This window comes from Balaenoptera ricei, chromosome 19, assembly GCF_028023285.1.
Source record: "Balaenoptera ricei isolate mBalRic1 chromosome 19, mBalRic1.hap2, whole genome shotgun sequence".
Taxonomy (NCBI): Eukaryota; Metazoa; Chordata; class Mammalia; order Artiodactyla; family Balaenopteridae; genus Balaenoptera; species Balaenoptera ricei.
Genome location: NC_082657.1, coordinates 13,969,908 through 13,987,500, shown reverse-complemented (window position 1 = coordinate 13,987,500; position 17,593 = coordinate 13,969,908). Strand labels below are relative to the sequence as shown.

General features: G+C 52.4%; 1 protein-coding gene across 3 annotated transcripts; it reads right to left on the bottom strand.

Annotated features, from left to right (window-relative positions):
- Positions 1–2,623: 2,623 nt before the first annotated feature.
- On the bottom strand, positions 2,624–17,236 carry HNRNPL (heterogeneous nuclear ribonucleoprotein L). Of its 3 annotated transcripts, none has more exons than XM_059906172.1 (13): positions 17,167–17,236; positions 12,551–12,669; positions 11,717–11,954; positions 11,501–11,586; positions 10,355–10,451; positions 10,197–10,269; positions 6,786–6,857; positions 6,394–6,674; positions 5,189–5,310; positions 4,674–4,875; positions 3,773–3,830; positions 3,576–3,671; positions 2,624–2,991 (listed from the first exon to the last, which is right to left on the bottom strand). In XM_059906172.1, the coding sequence occupies exons 3-13, from the start codon at positions 11,939–11,941 to the stop codon at positions 2,933–2,935; spliced, it is 1,371 nt and encodes a 456-aa protein (XP_059762155.1). In that variant the 5' UTR covers positions 11,942–11,954; positions 12,551–12,669; positions 17,167–17,236; the 3' UTR covers positions 2,624–2,932. The 3 variants fall into 3 exon arrangements, with proteins under 3 accessions (XP_059762155.1, XP_059762154.1, XP_059762153.1); XM_059906171.1 differs by lacking the exon at positions 17,167–17,236 and adding an exon at positions 14,613–14,901; XM_059906170.1 differs by lacking the exon at positions 17,167–17,236 and adding an exon at positions 14,613–14,903 and having other exon boundaries at positions 6,394–6,857.
- Positions 17,237–17,593: the final 357 nt, after the last annotated feature.

Here is a 17,593-nt window from a genome sequence, read left to right as displayed (position 1 = left end):
AAAGGCCGCCATGTTTGGTGAGGGCATCGAAGCCGCAGCCTGACCCCGGTGACGGTCCTCTTCTCGCCATCTTTACCAAGGGCAACCGGAAACAGCCTTCCAGGTTCGCCGGCCATCAGAGTGATTCGGTCATGGAAACTTTGGACCAGTAGATTCCCGGACTAAGAAAATGGTTCACACTGCTGTTGGACATTCTGTACAGAATTCACCACAGCTGTTTCATAATGGTGGAGAAACTGAAGACAGATGAATGTCCAAGGGCATAATGACAGAATAACTGCAGCTCTGCAAGTTTGCAATCATGTATTTGTACCATATTAACTAAAAAAAAAACACAGGGGGCTTCCCTAGTGGCACAGTGGTTAAGATTCCGCCTGCCAATGCGAGGGACATGGGTTCCAGCCCTGGTTCGGGAAGATCCCACATGCCGCGGAGCAACTAAGCCCGTGGGCCACAACTACTGAGCCTGCACTCTAGAGCCAGCGAGCCACAGCTACTGAAGCCTGCGCACCTAGAGCCAGTGCTCTGCAACAAGAGAAGCCACCACAATGAGAAGCCTACTCGCCGCAACTAGAGAAAGCCCGCGAGCAGCAACGAAGACCCAACGCAGCCCAAAATAAATTAAAAAATAATAAATTTTAAAAAATAAAAGAAAAAAGTTACTACTGAATTTATCCATGTGAGGGAATGGGAATATAGGCCGGCCAACATTAAGCGCTGACTATATAATCTGAATTGCCACACCACTGCAGGGTTGTACTATTTTATGTTGTATGCAGAGGAAACCGGCTGGGGAGAAGTCATTAGTCCAAGGTCTCTGTCTCTGGCAAATGGGGTTGTAATGAATACTTGGCTTTCTTTTTTTTTAATTTATTTAATTTTTTGTCTGTGTTGGGTCTTCGTTGCAGTGTGCAGGCTTCTCATTGCGGTGGCTTCTCTTGTTGCAGAGCATGGGCTCTAGGCGCGTGGGCTTCAGCAGTTGTGGTTCGCAGGCTCTAGAGTGCAGGCTCAGTAGTTGTGGCCCACGGGCTTAGTTGCTCCCCGGCACGTGGGATCTTCCCGGACCAGGGCTGGAACCCGTGTCCCCTGCATTGGCAGGTGGATTCTTAACCACTGTGCCACCAATGAAGCCCTACTTTGACTTTTTTTTTGTTTCTTTTTGGCCGCACTGCACACTGCATGCATGTAGAACTTCCCAGACCAGGGATCAAACCTGTGCCCCCTGCAAGGGAAGGGTTGAGTCTTAACCACAGGATCACCAGGTTAAGTCCTATTTTGCCTTCTTAATGTGTCAGATGGTAAGGCTCTTTTGGAAAACAGAGAATGTTTGGTCATCTACACAATGGAGAACTCTGGAACCACTACGCAGATACCAAGATGTGAGAGAAAAAAATTTAAAGATGTAGAACATTTAGGTTGCTATAAAAAGACGGTTATAGATGGCTGTACATTCATAAAAAACAATATATGCATAGAATATCTAAGAGACTCATAACTACTAACATGGGATGAAGACTGGGTGCTGGCAGACAAAATGGGGAAATTTACTTTTTACCCCCCTTGATTAGCTTAAAATAATCCTAGATTTTTAAGTTACAGCTGCAAGGTGACTGTAGTTTCTCCTTGTCTAGAGGTTTGAAGCTTTCCCTGATGAAACTTTGATAAATGCCATTCGACTTCAGTAGATGTTAATGTTTAAAAACTCTACAGGAGATTACAAAGTGGGTTTTTTCAAGCACACACAAGGAACTGGACTTTTTGACTTGCTCCTCTCTGCAGGATCTCTTCCCTCCAGTATAAGTCAAGGTTCTTAAAAGGCGGCTCCCTTCCAGGTTATCGTCTGCCCTCCACCCATATGGCCCAGTCCCAACCATAAGCACCAGTTCCCACCCACCAAGACTGGGGAATATCTATCAAGTTGCAATTGAATGTATCCTTTAATCCAGCAATTCCACTGCTAGGAATTTACCTCCAGATCAGTATCAAGGAAGTTGGGTTAACATTTGTACCAAGATGCATAGTAGTACTGTTTGCAGTAGCAAATTGGAAACTACCTTCAGAACCAAGTAAATTATGACATATCCACACAAGATACTGTGTAAGACTAAAGATAATGAGGTTGCCCTGCATGTGATATGAGAACATCTTACAGTACAAAGCATTTTCTGTTAAGACACATATCCAAATAGGACAACTTTCCTTATGGAAAAAAAAAAACTTGCTTCCAAGGGGAGTGGGGAGATGACTTTCACTTTTATCTGAGGTTTCACTTTCCAACCTTAAAGAAAGGCAGGTGTTTACTTTGTAAGATTAAGGCTTTCTTCTTTTTAAAATCTCTTCAATTTTTAAATTTTTTCAACTATTTACTTAAAAAAAAAAAAAAACAGACTCTTCAACTAGATCCAGCTTGCTTGGGTAGAGCCCATGAAGGATGCCACCAGGTCTCCCAGATTTTCAAGACCCTTTCATCATCTCCCAATCTGCAGCTCTGGCCCACACTGCTCCTCAGGGCTGGGTCTGCCCCTCTGGAGGGGCTGCAGCTGTGTCCTGGCTGGCCTGCTCCTCTTCAGAAGACTGAGTGTGAGGGAAGCAGACACACCCCAGAATCCCAGAAAGTGCTACGTTTATTTTCCAAACAATTTTATTGAAATGTGCCAAGAGTACACGGGCAGCACAAATGTATGAACAGGAAAAAAAAAAAAAAATCACATGTACAATAATTTTTAAAAAGTGAAGGTTAATCTTGGGAGATATCAGTTCCCCTTCCCCTCCCCCTTTAGACTTCCAGCTTTTCCATTATGGTTAAGCCTCTACTAACCTAGCATTAAAAAAAAGGAATACAGGAACATCTGCAAAACAAAACAAACAGAAAAACCAGCATAAAGGAAAGAAATGTTTTCCTGCTCAGATGGGACTCTCCATAGGCACCTAATTAGGAGGCGTGCTGAGCGGTGGAGAAACACAACTTCAGGGTGTAAGGGTACGGCCCATCTGCAAAAGAGAGGACAAAGGTGTAACTGGGCCCCTCTCTGGATGCTCCCCCCACCCAGAGTTCCCCTGGTTTTGCACACATCTCTCATTTTCTGCAATTCAACTGCAAGGGTCTAACTCTTCACTGCCACTTTTGAGACTCAAAAACAAGCCTAACACACAAGGCATTTCTCCTTCTCTTCCTTCAATTCCATGGAGGATCCCATTCCCAGCTTCTCAGCTGGCGCACAACAACAGGCCTGCCCAGGAACTGGGTGGGCAAATTTTACCTGCTGGCTGTTACAGCCCCTTTTCCTGGGTACTGAGCCAGCCTCTGATGCACAGAGAATGGCAGCTCCCTGGAGGACAAGCCTGAGCAACTCCCAAGCTGGCAGAGCGGGCGGCAGCAAGCAGCTAGGCTGGCCCTCCCGCATGAAACATCAGGCTGCTCTCCTGGCCACCAGGTCCCACCTGCCTGTGTCAGTGACAATAAGGAAATCCCTGGGGCCCTATCTTGATGGCAGGAAGGATGGCTCTGGCCCGAAGCGAGCCAACCCATTAAGCCACAAGGGGGATGGATGACCGCAGGACCCACAGACACTCACTTGGGTTTTTCATCTGATAATGGTTCAGGAAGCCCAGGGTCTCCAGGGCATCGCTCTTGGATTCCCACTCCAGCAGCCCAGAGGAGCTGCGTTCACCTGACGGGAAAAACAAAGGTTTTAGGCTGACTGAGCAGGAGCCAGGGAGCTGCCCACCTACAGTCAAGGAAAGGGGGAGGAAGGTGGGGCAGTTTACTCACTTTTGCCTGAGAATACTTTCACAGAAGATGGCCGCTTCACTCCCAGCTCATCGCAGATCTGCAACAGAAACAGAAAACAGACTCAAAGGACTTCCCTGGTGTTCCAGTGGTTAAGACGCCACGCTTCCACTGCAGGGGGCATGGGTCTGATCCCTGGTCAGGGAACTAAGATCCCGCATGTGGCGTGGCCAAAACAAAAACAAAGAACAGACAGACTTAGAAACACAAGGAGTGCCACATGGTGGAATTCAAGCACACCACAGCTGAACACTTGGATTTTTCTGGACAAAAGAGTTTCTAAGCTTTTATCACACACTCTAAGGTATCCCTGTAATCCCCCCAAAGGTTGAGAAACACTGCTCTTAACTATTTTGTTGCCTAAAACCAGGAAACTGCTTTTTAAATTTCCCATCTTCAGCTGTTATTTGGGTGTGTTCTGGCACTAGGTAAATGTTCGCTAAACCGAACAGCAACACCTCAGGCCACAGTAAGGCCCAAAGTCCAACTCCACAGTCAGACTTCCACCCTTCCCCAAAGCTGCCCCGGTTCCCTCTGACAGCACCATAATGGGACCCTCCCTTCTAATGTCATCTAGGCCCCAGATGGCATGACAGTGTGGATGTTTCGAGATTGGACGCCAATCACCAGTCCGTCATCCAGACAGGGAGGAATCTTTCAAGGCAAATGAGCAGCCACTCTGACTTGCCAAAAATACAAGCAGCATGGCAAACTCCACTGTTGCTGGAAGTCTGGTGCCATTCTGAGCCTTTCTTGGTCCCTGCTATGTCCCTAGCACCCAACCCAGAGCCCAGCAGAGCAGCTCAATAGATATTTGTTAAAATACAAAAATGAATGGCCTCCTCAGACGGCTATGCTGAAGGACCAAGTCCACGGCACCCACCTCAAAGAAATTCTCCTCAGTCACCTCCAGAGGGGCATTGAAGAAGTGTAGCACGTTGCTAGGGTGCTGGATGCGGTTCTTGGCTGCCTGCTCTGGAGTGGAGAACCGATTGTTCCTTGACTCACTGAAGTCTTTGTAACTGCAGGACCCATCTTCTAGCCCATATGACTGACCGGGCATGATGGCTGGTTGTTTGGAGACACTGTAGGAGTGAAGGGGAGCCCTGTGTCAGACCTCAAGTTGTCCCCCACCTTCTCCTGTGGCCTCCTTCCTGTCTGACAGCAATGTATGCCTCAGAGGGCACTGCTCCACAGCTGAGGAGAGGCCGACACACTTTCGCCCACTGCTTCAGAAGAACATCTGGGAACACACCTGCATGCCCAACTCCAGCCTGGATAAGCACTTGGCTTCTCTGTGCTCCTCTGACCTCTGTCCAGAGTGGGCCCCATTCCCCCTCCCTTCTCTCCTCGGTCCCTCTCCAATGCTCCCCAAGCCCGAGGAGCCTGGGTACCTACCAGACATTCAGCTTCTGCCCAAACATGAAGTTGTTGTTGAGGTGAGTAATGGCCCGGTCCACAGCATAGCCATCAGCCATCTCCACCATGGCGGCCCCCGGCTTGCTTTTCATGAATTTCACCTTGAGGAGAGCAGTCGTGATCAGCACCACCGCCCAGCTGTCAGAGACCCTTCTCCTGTCCCTTCCAAGTCAGTTAGAAGGAAGTCAACGCCTGCTCTGGATCGAGGCTTCCATTCCCTCACTTGTGAGGAGTCAGGAGAACAAAGAAGCGTGTCTGGCCCACAGCAGGTGCTCAGCCCAAGTTAGGCAGCAGAGACTAGGCACTCTTTCCCTGACCTCAGGACCCGACCCATGAGTGGGTCATTTAACGAAGCACAACAGAAAAGCAGGAATGGTGGGAGAAAAAAAAGCAGCTACTTCCATCAACAGACATATGTACAGATATTGAGTCATGACTATGGGGGTTATGTTATAAAAACACTAAAAACAGTAGTGTCAGCTCTGAGTCCTGCTTCCACATACAGGTATGTGAACCTGGGCAAGTTATTTGCCCCCCATGCTTTCACTTCCCCTGCTTGCCTCATTACGGATTCTTGTGAGAATGAACAACTTACAACATTTAAAGCACTTTTAACAGTGGTACCAAAAAAACGCTTGACACGTTATTAGCTGCTAATGTTAACGGGCCAGGCCAGGGGCTGTAAACTCAAAGGCTTCCAGGACCCAGATGGGTTTGACAGAAGAAACGACCTAGTCTGAGGTGGGCAGTCACCAGACAGCCCCAGCCGACTGTTCTCCCAGGCAAGGCAGGAAGACTCAGTGTTGCCATAGCATCTGAAGTGTTCCAGAGAAAATCCTTACATAATGATCTTTAACTGTGATGGGTAAATTTTATACACCGTAATATTTACGTAATATTAAGTACTAACACTTTCATGTGATAAAGTCTTGTTTTTTTCAAAAAAATATAACACTGAAAATTAAAAAAAAAGAAAAATAAAAAAATAAACCACCCACATAGCATGAGGACCAAATAAAATCCATCTGCAGTGTCACCTGATTAAACAAGTTACCCTCTCTGGACCTGCTTGCTCCTAAAGAGGCTCCTTCCCCCTTCTTTGCTCACTAGGGGGCCAAAAGGTCGGGGCCTCCCCTGGGGCTGCCAGGTCTATAAGGAAAGCAGTGGACCTAGCGGAAGCTCACCTTCTCCACATTGCCATACAAGCAGAAGACATTGAAGACCCGGTCACAGTTCATCTTAGACTGATCCAAGCCATAGACCATGAGCACAGGGCTGTCGGCGTGGGGGCCATACTCGGGTGGTGGGGGAGGGGGTGGGGGGTGACCATACTGGGGGCCGTAGCGACTTGGGCCCCGGCGGTGACCCCCCACTGGTGGGCCCATCCTTCTCCCTTCGTAGTGAGGTGGGGGGGGCCCGTAGCCCTCATCATGGTAATGGCTGTGGTACCCACCGTGGGGCCCTCCTGGGGGGTGGGAAGGAAAGAGAGGGAGGACGGGTGAGAATTTGCGCGTCGGGCGGCGGGCAGGGGCACATGAGCCACGGGAGTCCACGGAGGGGAACCCCCTGCCCTCACCATATTCTGCGGGGTGATCTCCCAGGAGAGGGGGCTGCCTCTGGCGTTTGTTAGGGTTGCTGCCAGGGTCACCTGCAGACAGAGAGAACAGTTAGAACCTAACTTGGAAAAAGGGGTAGCTCCCTCCCTCCTGACTACAGAGGCTGATCTCAGCGTCCCTCGGCTCCTGAGGGCCTGGGCAGTGGCCTTTCCTTCCTCACAAGGGTTACTGGGGCTTCCTTCCTGTGGCCGGACCCAGGGTGGGCATGAAGCCCAAGCCTCAAGGCTGGAGCCCACTGTCCCTCCCGCCGCCCACTCCAAGCAGGCTGCCTTCCTTTATCCATGAAGGATGAAGCCGGGTTCCGGGCCTCTCACCTTCCCGAGATCTGGCAGGAAGCCCAGCTCTTGGGCCCTCTGGGGAAGTTGAAGCCACTATGGAAGCTGATATGGGGGCCGGAAACAGATTTCTAAAATAACTCCCAATGAAGGGAGAGGAGTTAAGAGCCAGAAAATAACCCATGGAAGGGTAGAAAAATAAAATTGGGCCCACAAAGCCCCAAGGGTCTAAGAGCGCTAGGGCCCACTCTCTAGAGAGAAGATTTTCTCAATCTTGGTACCGGTCACCCTCCCCTCTAGTCACATCCACCCCAAGAAGAGGGACTGTAGGAGAGGACAAACAGGGCGACATCAACATCAGTTCAAATGAGCAGTCATGTACAAGGCATCAACAGTCTCAGACAATGGCGCAGTTCCACCCCGCCCCAACCCCAGCTGCAGTTCATAATCGCTACCGTTAACTCAGCACTTGAGTGGCAAACACTGTGCTAAGTACTTTACAAACAGACATCACCGTTTCTTAAATTCCTCACAACAACCCTATGAGGTAGGTACTATTTTAGCCCCATTTTACAGATAAGGAAAATGAGCACTTAACTTTTAACTGAGCAGTTATAATACACTTTGGCCCAAGGTCACAAAGCAAGTTAGTGGCCAAGCCGGGACTTGAACCCAGGCCTGGTTGACTCCAAAAACCCAGGGCTCGGGACCACTGCCCTTTCCTGCCACCCGGCCTGGGTTTTGTTTTCCAACAGTCATTACAAAGATGGAAAAGGGCTACTTACAGCAGAAGTACAGAGTACAATGTCCATTTGTCACAAAAAACAAATCTGTATTTTCTCTTACCATTGGACGCTTCAACAGTGAGTTAGCACAGTTCTGAAAGATGGCGTCCCATCAAACATACACTGCGACCCTGCATCACATGGTTTTACAGTCATAAATACAAGTTACGGTACACATCCGACACAACTTTTTTTTAAAGAATTGTTTTAAAAGTCAATGTTTTGATTAAATCAAAAATGGCTCACAGATGTTCTGTCCTCAGAAGATATCAGAAAAGTGGCAAATAAAGGTGTATGAAGTGGGTAGTGTCCCTCCATGTTGTCACCTCCTCACATTGTGTGCTGCAGTGCGGTGCTTCTGGCTGTGTAGCGTTCCGTGTGCGTGTCTCCTGGTTATGAGGTGTGCCAGTGGCCCCACTATGCCCACGCTTTTGGCCTTGGGAGCACTCCCAGTTACCCGCCAGCAGGTAACTGTGTACCTCTGAGCTGTTTGGCTGTTTGGTTTTAGGTCTGTTTTGGTTTTTTTGATTTTTTGCTGCTGTTGTGGTTTAAGTTTGTTTTTGTTTTTTTTTGGTTTCTGATCTCCAGTTGGTGCAGATTATGTTGGCAGCCGATGACTGCAGAAAAAATAAAAATATCAAAACAGAAAAAAAAAAAAGGCCCTCCCCAAACCAAAGGACTTAAAAAACGAAAAACAAAAAAAACCAAACCCACATGGCGAGGAATGGAGAGGATCCTATTGTCTTGGAGGCCCATGGAATCTACTTCAGTCTATGAAACGTTCTCCGAAAAGAGCGCCGCTGGCTGGCTGGGAGAGCTGTTCTCTGTGTTTCCTACTTCTGTGTACATTTTCGGGTTCAAGTTTGCTTGGATTTTGACATTTTTTTAATGTTTAGTAAAAAAGCAGTGTCTGCTGCCATGTTGCGTCTCTTTCTTTGTCTCTGTCTGCCTCTGTGCTTGTAGCTGTTCCTTGGAGCGCGGTGTGGTGTTCTTGATGTAGTGAGCTCAAGTCTGCGGCTGTTTCTGGGGACGTGGTGGAGGCTGCATGTTCTGTTCTCTCCAGGAAGAGCTAGTGGTTTCTACCCTGTGTGTTGGTGAGCAATGTGCAGAGGCAGAGCCGCTGAAGTCTGGTTCCCGAGGGGGTGGCGAAGCACCTCCCTCACTCCAGGTCACCTCAACAGCTCTCGTTTTTGACCCCCAGCCTGGGGGCGGCCAAAGCTGAGAGGCATCAAAACCAATGCACAGCCAGCCCCTGCCACTAGCCCCTGCTGGTCTGCACATCTTCTATTTATGTTCCTTGGAGAAGAAATGGTTGGTTGCCGTGTTTCTGTTAGCAGTCATGTAATGCCATTGCCCGCTCTGGTACATTCACTCGGTCACCAATTTGTCTCTGACCTCTGGAGGGGGCAGCGAGCCCCACAGCGCCCATTGTGAGGGTCCTGGGGAAGAGCCTAGCCCACCCGGCCCACGGCTTCCCAGCTGCAAGGGCGAACAAGACAGGCCTGCCTAGGAACAGGAGCCTCTGGCCTCCCAGGGCCTGTGAGATGTCAGCCACCAGCCACCTCCCTCAGCCCACGGCCTAGTCCGACGTATCAGACCAAGACAGAAACAGAGATGGATGGTCTTGCTGAGGGGGCGCCGCTGTTTTTCAAAGGCAAGGCTCCACCTCTCCCTCCTATCCAAGGCAAACCATTCTTGACAGACTCTAGGAAGGGGGTTGTCCATTTGGGCCCCCTGCAGAGATGTTGCATCCCCTCTACAAGTGAGGTGAGGCGTGTCCGCCCTGCTCCAATCCAGGGTGTCTCACCTCCACAAGGTCAACTTGCTCAAAGGCTCTGCTGCGAGGGCCTGGGAGCCCTCATCACATCCCCAATCTGTCCCCCCAGAAGCAGACCCTGTCAATAGTGGAGAGCAAGAGGACCACTCCTGGCCCAGTGAGAATGGGGTCAGTGACCCTAAGCACGCTCCTAGAAGAAAAGCAGCAGAATCCGTTTGGGAGCTGCTACTGGTTTGTAAGCCATTGCCGTGGCCTGTGCTCAGTGAGGCCCTGCTCCCCACCCCACCCAGGCCTCTGCCTTGACCCTGCATCCTCTGCTGCATCAAAGGGCCACAAGCAGCAGCTAGGACCTACAGAGGCCCCTCATTCACCCCCTCCCACTGGAGTGTATCTTCCAAGAGCTGACCCCCAAGGCCCTCCCATGTCCACAGGAGCCCAATGGCATTACATAACCCTGAGTCCAGGTTTATGAAGTGCGCTAGTCAAGTGAAGGCAAGGCGGGTATGTTTAAAACAAAGCTGCCGTCAGGATTACCTTGTCCACTGAGGTTGGGGTTTGTGTAGTCCCAAGTATCCTGATCATTCTTGAACACGTTTAAGCGTGTAGGCTGCAGGAACAAAAAAAGCCTGAGGTCAGCCAGGCTCCAGGCTCACCTAGGAAGCTGACAAGCGGCAGCCATTTCCCAGACCTACCTTCGCATATTCAATCTTCAGAGTGCAACAGCCTGAGTAGATGTCAGCCCCATTGAGTGAGGCCTTGGCCCGCTGGGCACTCTGCACAGAGTCAAATGTGAGCACAGTTAAGGGAAACTCCCATCCCAAGAGCCCTCTGAAAAGAGCTTCAAGTTGCGCCAGAGAGGGAGGACAAGCAGCACCCCGAAGACTGCTCCAAGCGGGCTCTGGCGTTAGTTCACTGCCCACAGCCACCAGCCACGTGTACGGACGCAGCTGGAGTGCTGCCCCAAATGCGCAGACACGGCCAGAGCGCCTCTGAGACCTGCACTCCCCCCCCGCCCGGCCGCACCGCAACAACCTTCTCTGCCAGCGTCCCCGGCCGAGCCACCTTCTTCCTCGGCCTCATCCTCCCCCTGCTTCTACGCGCCCTGACTAAGCCTGAACGATCTCTGAAACGTTAACTAGATTATACTCCTGCCCCGCAAACCCATCAGTGTCTTCCCACTACACCGACCCAAGCTTCACCCCACTGCCTGGGACGCCGTAACGTCTTCCAATGTCCTAAGGAACTCTCTCCCCCTCGTCAGCTACTCTTCAGTTGTCAGGTTGCTCGCTTTCTCCAACGCTAAGCTCCTGCCCACCTGAGGACCTCTGCAGAGGTGGTGTCCTCGGCCTGAGTATCAGTTCCCACCTCTACATGGAAATAAGGATAGCACCTTCTCAGAGACTTTCCCAGAACCCCTGTAAATTCTTTCCTCTTGTATCTCATGGCACACTCTTCTTTCCCTTCACACTTTAAACCCCATACTTTCACATTACACAACCCTTGAACATGTGTGTGTGGGTGTTTTAGGAGCACCAACTCCCTGCGCAATTGAAAATCCATGTATTTAACCAACCACAGATGGCATAATACTGTAGTATACACTTAGTGAGTGAGATTCACCTTAAGTGGACCCACAGAGTTCAAATCTGAGCTGTTCAAGGGCCAACTATTTAGGTGCGATTGTTTATTAACCATCCCTTCCATGAGACCATGGGCTCTATGAAGGCATCTGGCACATGGCAGGCGTTCAGGAGACACGTGCTGGTTGAAAAGATGGACTCCGACCGAGCCCTGTGAGCTCCCATCTCAAGGAACACCCATTTCCTAGCAAAGGATATTCCACCATAGCCTGGACTCCATTCTTCCGGAAAATGACAATTCTCTGGACAGGACCACAAGGGTTACAGATAGTATAAAGAACATCCTGTAAAAACCAAAGACAGGCAAGATGAAGGGACACTAGCAGGTCAGTCTGGCTCATGGGAGAAGACAGGAAGAAAAGGCAGGAGAGAGATTCCATAGAAGAGCCTAAACGAATAACCACTGGCACGCACCGTGGTAATCGAATAGATGGGGTTCAGGATGGTAAAGAGAAGCACACTGTTGACGCTCCTGGAGTCATCCGAGTCCCCGGGGCGGGAGATTTTCTGGCTGGTAGAGTAATTGACAAAAGCTGGGTGGCCCGCAATGTAGATCTGGTTGTCGGCTGCGTAGTTCACGGCGTTGCAAGCCCCCAACACATCTTCAAATTCCACCAACGCTTGTCTCTTTTTAGGCATTACCACCACATAACTGGCAAAGAGAACACACGTTGCAATCCTCTCAGGGGGATGGAGACAAGAGTCATAGGACGACCTCAGTTATCTGTGATCCGACTCCTCCCTGGCCTCTGGACTCCTCTGTGCCCGTCATGGTTTCTTGACGTGAACACCCCTTGCCGTAAGTGGCACAACAAGCAAAAGAGGTGTGTGCGGCTTTGGCATCAGCTTCTCTGGGAAGCCTTCCTTCCCAACCCCTCACCTGATCGAGTCAGATGCCTCCCACAGATGGCTGGGTTTCCCCTATCACAGTGTTGACCACTCTGGGTAGGCAACTGTCTGGGAGGAATCAAGACAGTGATGTTCACTCCTCTATTCTCATTACTCACCATGTGCCAAAATTACCAGGCAGAGAGAGAGAAAAAAAAGGAATGAGGGAAAAACACGGAACTTGCTGTAACTTATCCAAAGTACAATGGCTAACCCCAGGAGTAATGGAGCCCCAGGACCTAGCTAAAGGAACCTGGACCGAAATGGCCAAGTTACTTCTAACCAGAAACCCGGTGACACACAGGACACCAAGGAGTTGACTCATCTGAACGCCCAACCCCTGGCCTCTGAGCTGAGTACCTGATGGGTCCAAACTCCTGCAAGGCCTCCACAAGGTCAGCTTCCACCACGCCGTCAATCAGGCCCCTGATGTGGACAACTGGGGAGGCGGGGGTTTTGTGCGGGTCATCGTAGTTCTCCTGAGAAAGGAAGCAAAAACAAGACTTCACTTTCTGCTGTACAAGACAGTGGATTACTGACTTCCGTGCCACTGGGGACTCAAACAGATAAAACATTTGAGTGTGTCACCCAGGAAAGACATACAGGGCAGGCAACTAGGGGCTGCAATTCAACCAATCACCCCACAAGGATTCTGGGCCAGCAGAGCAGAAGGCCTGAGTGTATGGCCACATGCCTAATGGCTCTTACTGTAGTTTCTGACGAAGGCAAAATGCAGGACCAGACAAGTCCCAAGTCCCATCTTACAGTCTTCCCAGCACCAGTCTCTTCCCACTGGTCAAAGAAACGTGGGAAAAGAGTGGCTTGGAAAGGGGACTCAATTTTCTGCTGCAGCCTGAACCAGGACATTCCCTTTGCATTCACCCAAGTTTTTCTGCCCCTCCCCTAGTGGAGGAACCTACCATCACCACACAGCCAAGCACTGCTGTTCCCCACCACTCATCCCCAGGCAGCAGGCGCCTCAGACACCGTGGCAGCCAGGCCAGTCCTGACTGCCTCTAGTCTTCACTCTCTCACCAAAATCTGTATTGGAAAATACTACCTAGGTCAGACTAATGAAAAAGAGAGTAGTCTTCAAAAGAAGAGAAGATCCAACCTGTACCACTAAAAATCAAGACAGTTCCCTTCCCAGGGGAAGTATCTTTCCACCCACAGACAACAGCGTCTGGGAATCAAGAAAAAGCAAAGTAACTTTCTCCACCTCTCCTGGGCTCTGGGCCCAGCCTCCCATGTGAGAACCACCAAGCAGAAGCCCATGTAACACGGGCAGAATTGGATTCTATTTCAGGAACGAACCACACAAACCACAGGAGCCACACCCGCCTGATGGTTACCAGCTCAGCGATTTGGAGTTCCACAGCCCTGAGTTCCAATCCCTGCCCCTCCTCAGACCAGCTACAAGACCTAAAGAAATTTACCTCCCCTCTGTAAATGGAGAATAGTAAGCCCATCCCTTACCTCATAGAGGAGTATTAAGAATTCAATTAAGATACCTTTCAAATGCGTGCAACAAGGCCTGGCACGGTTTAAATGCTAGTAAATCACGGCTACAGAGCACCACTAAACCATGGAAAACTCTGCAAATGGCTGAACAGGACAGGGCTTCAGGAACTTCCAAGGAGGAGGGAATGGGCTCCAAGCCAGGAGTAACAACTGGTTGTCTTTTCCGAGGAGGCTTAAGAGGCTGAACCCCTTACAAAGTGCCCACCCCTCAGGGAACATTTTGGTTCATCAAACCTACCGCACCCAGTTAACCCTCAAAAATGTAAGCAAACTTGTGATAACTCCAGAGCTTGGTTCAACTTCCAAACGGCTAAAAAGACCTCTCACAACACTTTCTTCCGGTTTTTAATGCCCACAAAAATTAGGCAGATATTCTGGTCTGGGGGAATATCCTCAAAGAAATCAATTTCTGTACTGAGACAAACCATGACGCTACAAAGATCAAAGAGCGATCAGGCAGAGTACCCCACTCAGGCACAGAAAAGGCTACCGCCCACCTATTCCCCGCTCACGCGGTGCCCCCCCCCCAACCGCCCACAAGGCCCGGGCAGGAGAAGTGCGCCTGCGCATGGGGCCAGAAAAGAAAATGATAAAGAAAAAATCGGCCCGACCGCGTGCCCGGCCCCCACAAGCCAGCCCGCGGCGCCTGCGCACTGCGCCACCTGCAGCGCGAGCAGTTTCCTCCGCCCCCACACCCCGCTCTGTAGAGCGCGCACGCGCAAGCGCCTGTCCTCGCGCAAACCCCGCCGTTTGCCCAACGCCTGCCCCTCCCCCACCCCGTCCACGGCGCGAGGGCCTGGGCGCGTGCGCACAGCACCCCCCCCCCAAAATAAAGGCCCTCAACGTGAGAAATTCTTCCTCCCTTCCCGGCCGTCTCCGGCGCTTAGGGCCCTGGCCTCACCCCGCCGCCACCGCCCGCCGCCCCGGCTCCTCCACCGCCGCCGCCGCCTCCATGCTGGTCGCCAGCGTTGTCAGTCTTGAGCCGTTTAGGGGCCCGGCCGCCCTCACTGCCGCCGCCGTAGTAGCGGCCACCGCCGCCTCCGCCGCCCGCCGCCGCCATCTTCACCATCGCTCCGGACCGCCTCCGCTGCTCGTCCGGCTGCTGCCTCTGCTCCAGCCTCCGACGCCGCTTCTCCGCCCGGGGCAGCAGCCTCCGCGACATGGCGGCCCAGAACCCGCCTCCCCCCGCCTCTCATTGGGGGAGGGACACGCCCGTCACCCGCCGCCCCCACCCGATAGGGGGAGCCACTGGTCCCGCCGCTGGGGGAGGGGAAGCCTCCATACGCCTTGCGCGCCTATTGGATAAAGCCCACGCCGTTCTGCAGGAGTGCCCGCCCTTGTTTGTCTGGGACACTCCTTATAGGTGAGCGCTTTCTGCCAGTCATTTCTGCGACCCCGCCGCCTTAAAATAAACTCCAACTTGATTGGTCAGATTTCTGACACTGCCTGGCCTCGTTCGGAGCACCTGATAGGAGCGGCGGTCCCCACTCTCCCCAAAAGCCCCGCCTCCTTCCCACTTTCATTGGTCTTCTCGCTAATCCATCAAACCGAAAGCCCTTAGTCTTCCGTCACAGCGACTACCTTCCCGCGCCTCTCCGCAAGGAACCAAAGAGGCCCCTCCCTTTTGCCTCTCTCCAGTGGCTACTGCAGGTGTCCATCTTCTGCAAGACGCCCGATTAGTCAGTTGAGAGTGGAAAGAGTCCTCTCACCAGACGGTAGGACCACTGGTGGCCCCTGATTGGGTGAAAAAGGAGAGCCCATCCCTGACCCGTAGGCGCTCTTTGGCGCAGTCTAGGAAAGGATCGGAGGAGAGGAGGCATGCGCGAATCGCTTTCAGGCGCCTCTGGAGGCGGGGCGACCCTCTAAAGGAGGGAAGGCCTGAAGTACCCTGAGTCTTTACTGCTGTAAGCAGCCCCGCAAGGGCAAACTAAGTTAGAAGGGCAACTGCCAGTGCAGCTCTGTCCCCATCACTATATTCTATTCTTCTCCATCTCTAACCTTCACAACGCCAGAGAAAAAATTTTTGAACCCAATCTGACCCTTTCCTTCAGTATAAAACCATTTGCTGTTGCCGACTATCTTATGACCCAGTCCAGTTCCCCGGCGTCCTTTCACCACTCTACCACTAAATTCAACCACAAATAACTCCTTTCAATTTGCAGAAAGGGAAGGATCTTTCGCGCACCTCTGGATCTTTGGCCCGAGCAGGCCCTTCCACCTAGAACACTTTCTCCACTATCCCTCCTGCCGGAGCTAAAGAATAAATTTCTCTTGTTCGTGCTCTGCTCACTCTGAGAAGCGTTCCTTGTCCCTACCAGCCCAGACTCTCGGCTTCCCCCATAATAACCCCTGATCGCTCAGGCCAATGGTTCTCACGCGACAGCCCTTACTACTCTGCGTCGTCACAGTTTGGTGGCTGTCTTTTTCCGTAGCATGGAAGTGCTTGTGTGAGCAAGGGAGCGGTGGTCTCTGCCTCGGCCTTAGTGAAGCTGGCCACCCTACCAAGCGCCAGGTACAGCACGCTGCACAGTGCCAGCACTCTGCAAAGGGGAGTACTTAGGGTATTCTGAGCGTCTGGCTGGCCTTGTTTTCTCCGAGGCGGGTAGGGCCACCCCGCAGAGAACACCTTCCCAAGTCTCTAGGGTGCAACGACGCCCAACAGCCGGAACCTGGGGGCGGCGCTGGGGGGGTGACCTAGGATCCCGCCCTAAGGCCTTTAACCTTATGGGGCTGCCTGCTGGGGGGGGAGGGGGAAGAGAAGGAGGGGACGCTGCGCTTAGAAAGCGAGGAGACAGACGTGGGAAATGCGGGGGACGCCCACCAAAGATGCTCTGGAACCTTTCCACTCGGGTGAAAGGGGGTTCCCGAAATAGGGGTCCTAGTGGAAACTAAGTTTGAAATGGGGTCAGTGGCACTAAGAGAGTGGGACCGGCCTGGTAGGTCCGCGGGTTTGAGGAGATACGAAAGTTGGGGTGGGCTGGTGGAGATGTAAATCAGCTCCCGATCACCCGGAAAAGATCCGAAGGAGCCGGCCGAACGGAGATGGGGGACGGCGCAGCGCCTCCAACACGTGATCAGTGCGACGGAATTAAGGCGGTGCGGCTCCGACTGAAGGGCGGGGTCGCGAGGTCCGGACGTCAGAGGAATGTGGTGGGGGGAGGGGGAGAGAGGGGCCCCTCCCCTCCCCGCCCCCGCGCCCGGCCCGGACGCCCCTCGCGCCGGCGCGCGCCGACGGGGCGCGACGGAACCGTCCCCCGCGCGGCACGTTCCAGGCAGCTCGGCCGCCCGAGCGCGCCCACGGCTGGCGACCGGGCTGCCGCGTTAGCTGCACACCCGCGCTCCCGGCTTCCGCCCCTCCCCCACCCCTTGCACACGGGCCGCGGTCGCGGGCCCCGGGCGGCGCCTCCCTGGGATCCCCCCTCACTCCTCCCTGACCCCTCGCCCCCAGCCCCTACCAGTTCGGCGGCGAGCCTGGCCGGCCGTCCGAGATCGAAAAGAGAGCAGACACTGGGAAGTTTTGGGGGAGGGAGGGGCGGGACTTAAAGGGACCACGACCTCTTTCCAGCCCTGGGAAAAAAAAATTGGGGGGGGGGGGTGGGGAGGGAGATCGAGAGTTGCTCTGCGGTTGAATGGAGGAAACAACGCAAAAAAGGAACGGGAAGACTCCGCGTCCCTTTTCCCCAAACATCCCCAGCCCCTCAATACCCGCCCCCCATCCCTCACAGAAAGTCGCACAGTTGTTTGGGAATCACGCCTCATTCCTCCTGGTCAGCCAAGTGTTCTGTTGGTTGAGGTAAATGTTGGGGTGCACATTGTACAGACGGGGAAATGGGCTCAGGGGACGCTAGCGACCTACCCGGGATCCCACCGCTTGTAAGTGGC

What these genes read in the sequence shown, in the direction of transcription:
- HNRNPL (XM_059906170.1), bottom strand. Translation starts at nt 14,873, where the DNA reads ATGTCGCGGAGGCTGCTGCCCCGGGCGGAGAAGCGGCGTCGGAGGCTG. An exon ending in GGAGTCCAGGCTATGGTGGA is followed by an intron (nt 10,452 to 11,500) that starts ATATCCTTTGCT and finishes AACTGTGCTCAC; the next exon opens with ATTTGACTCTGTGCAGAGTG. An exon ending in CCCCAACCTCAGTGGACAAG is followed by an intron (nt 6,858 to 10,196) that starts GTAATCCTGACG and finishes CTCTGTCTGCAG; the next exon opens with GTGACCCTGGCAGCAACCCT.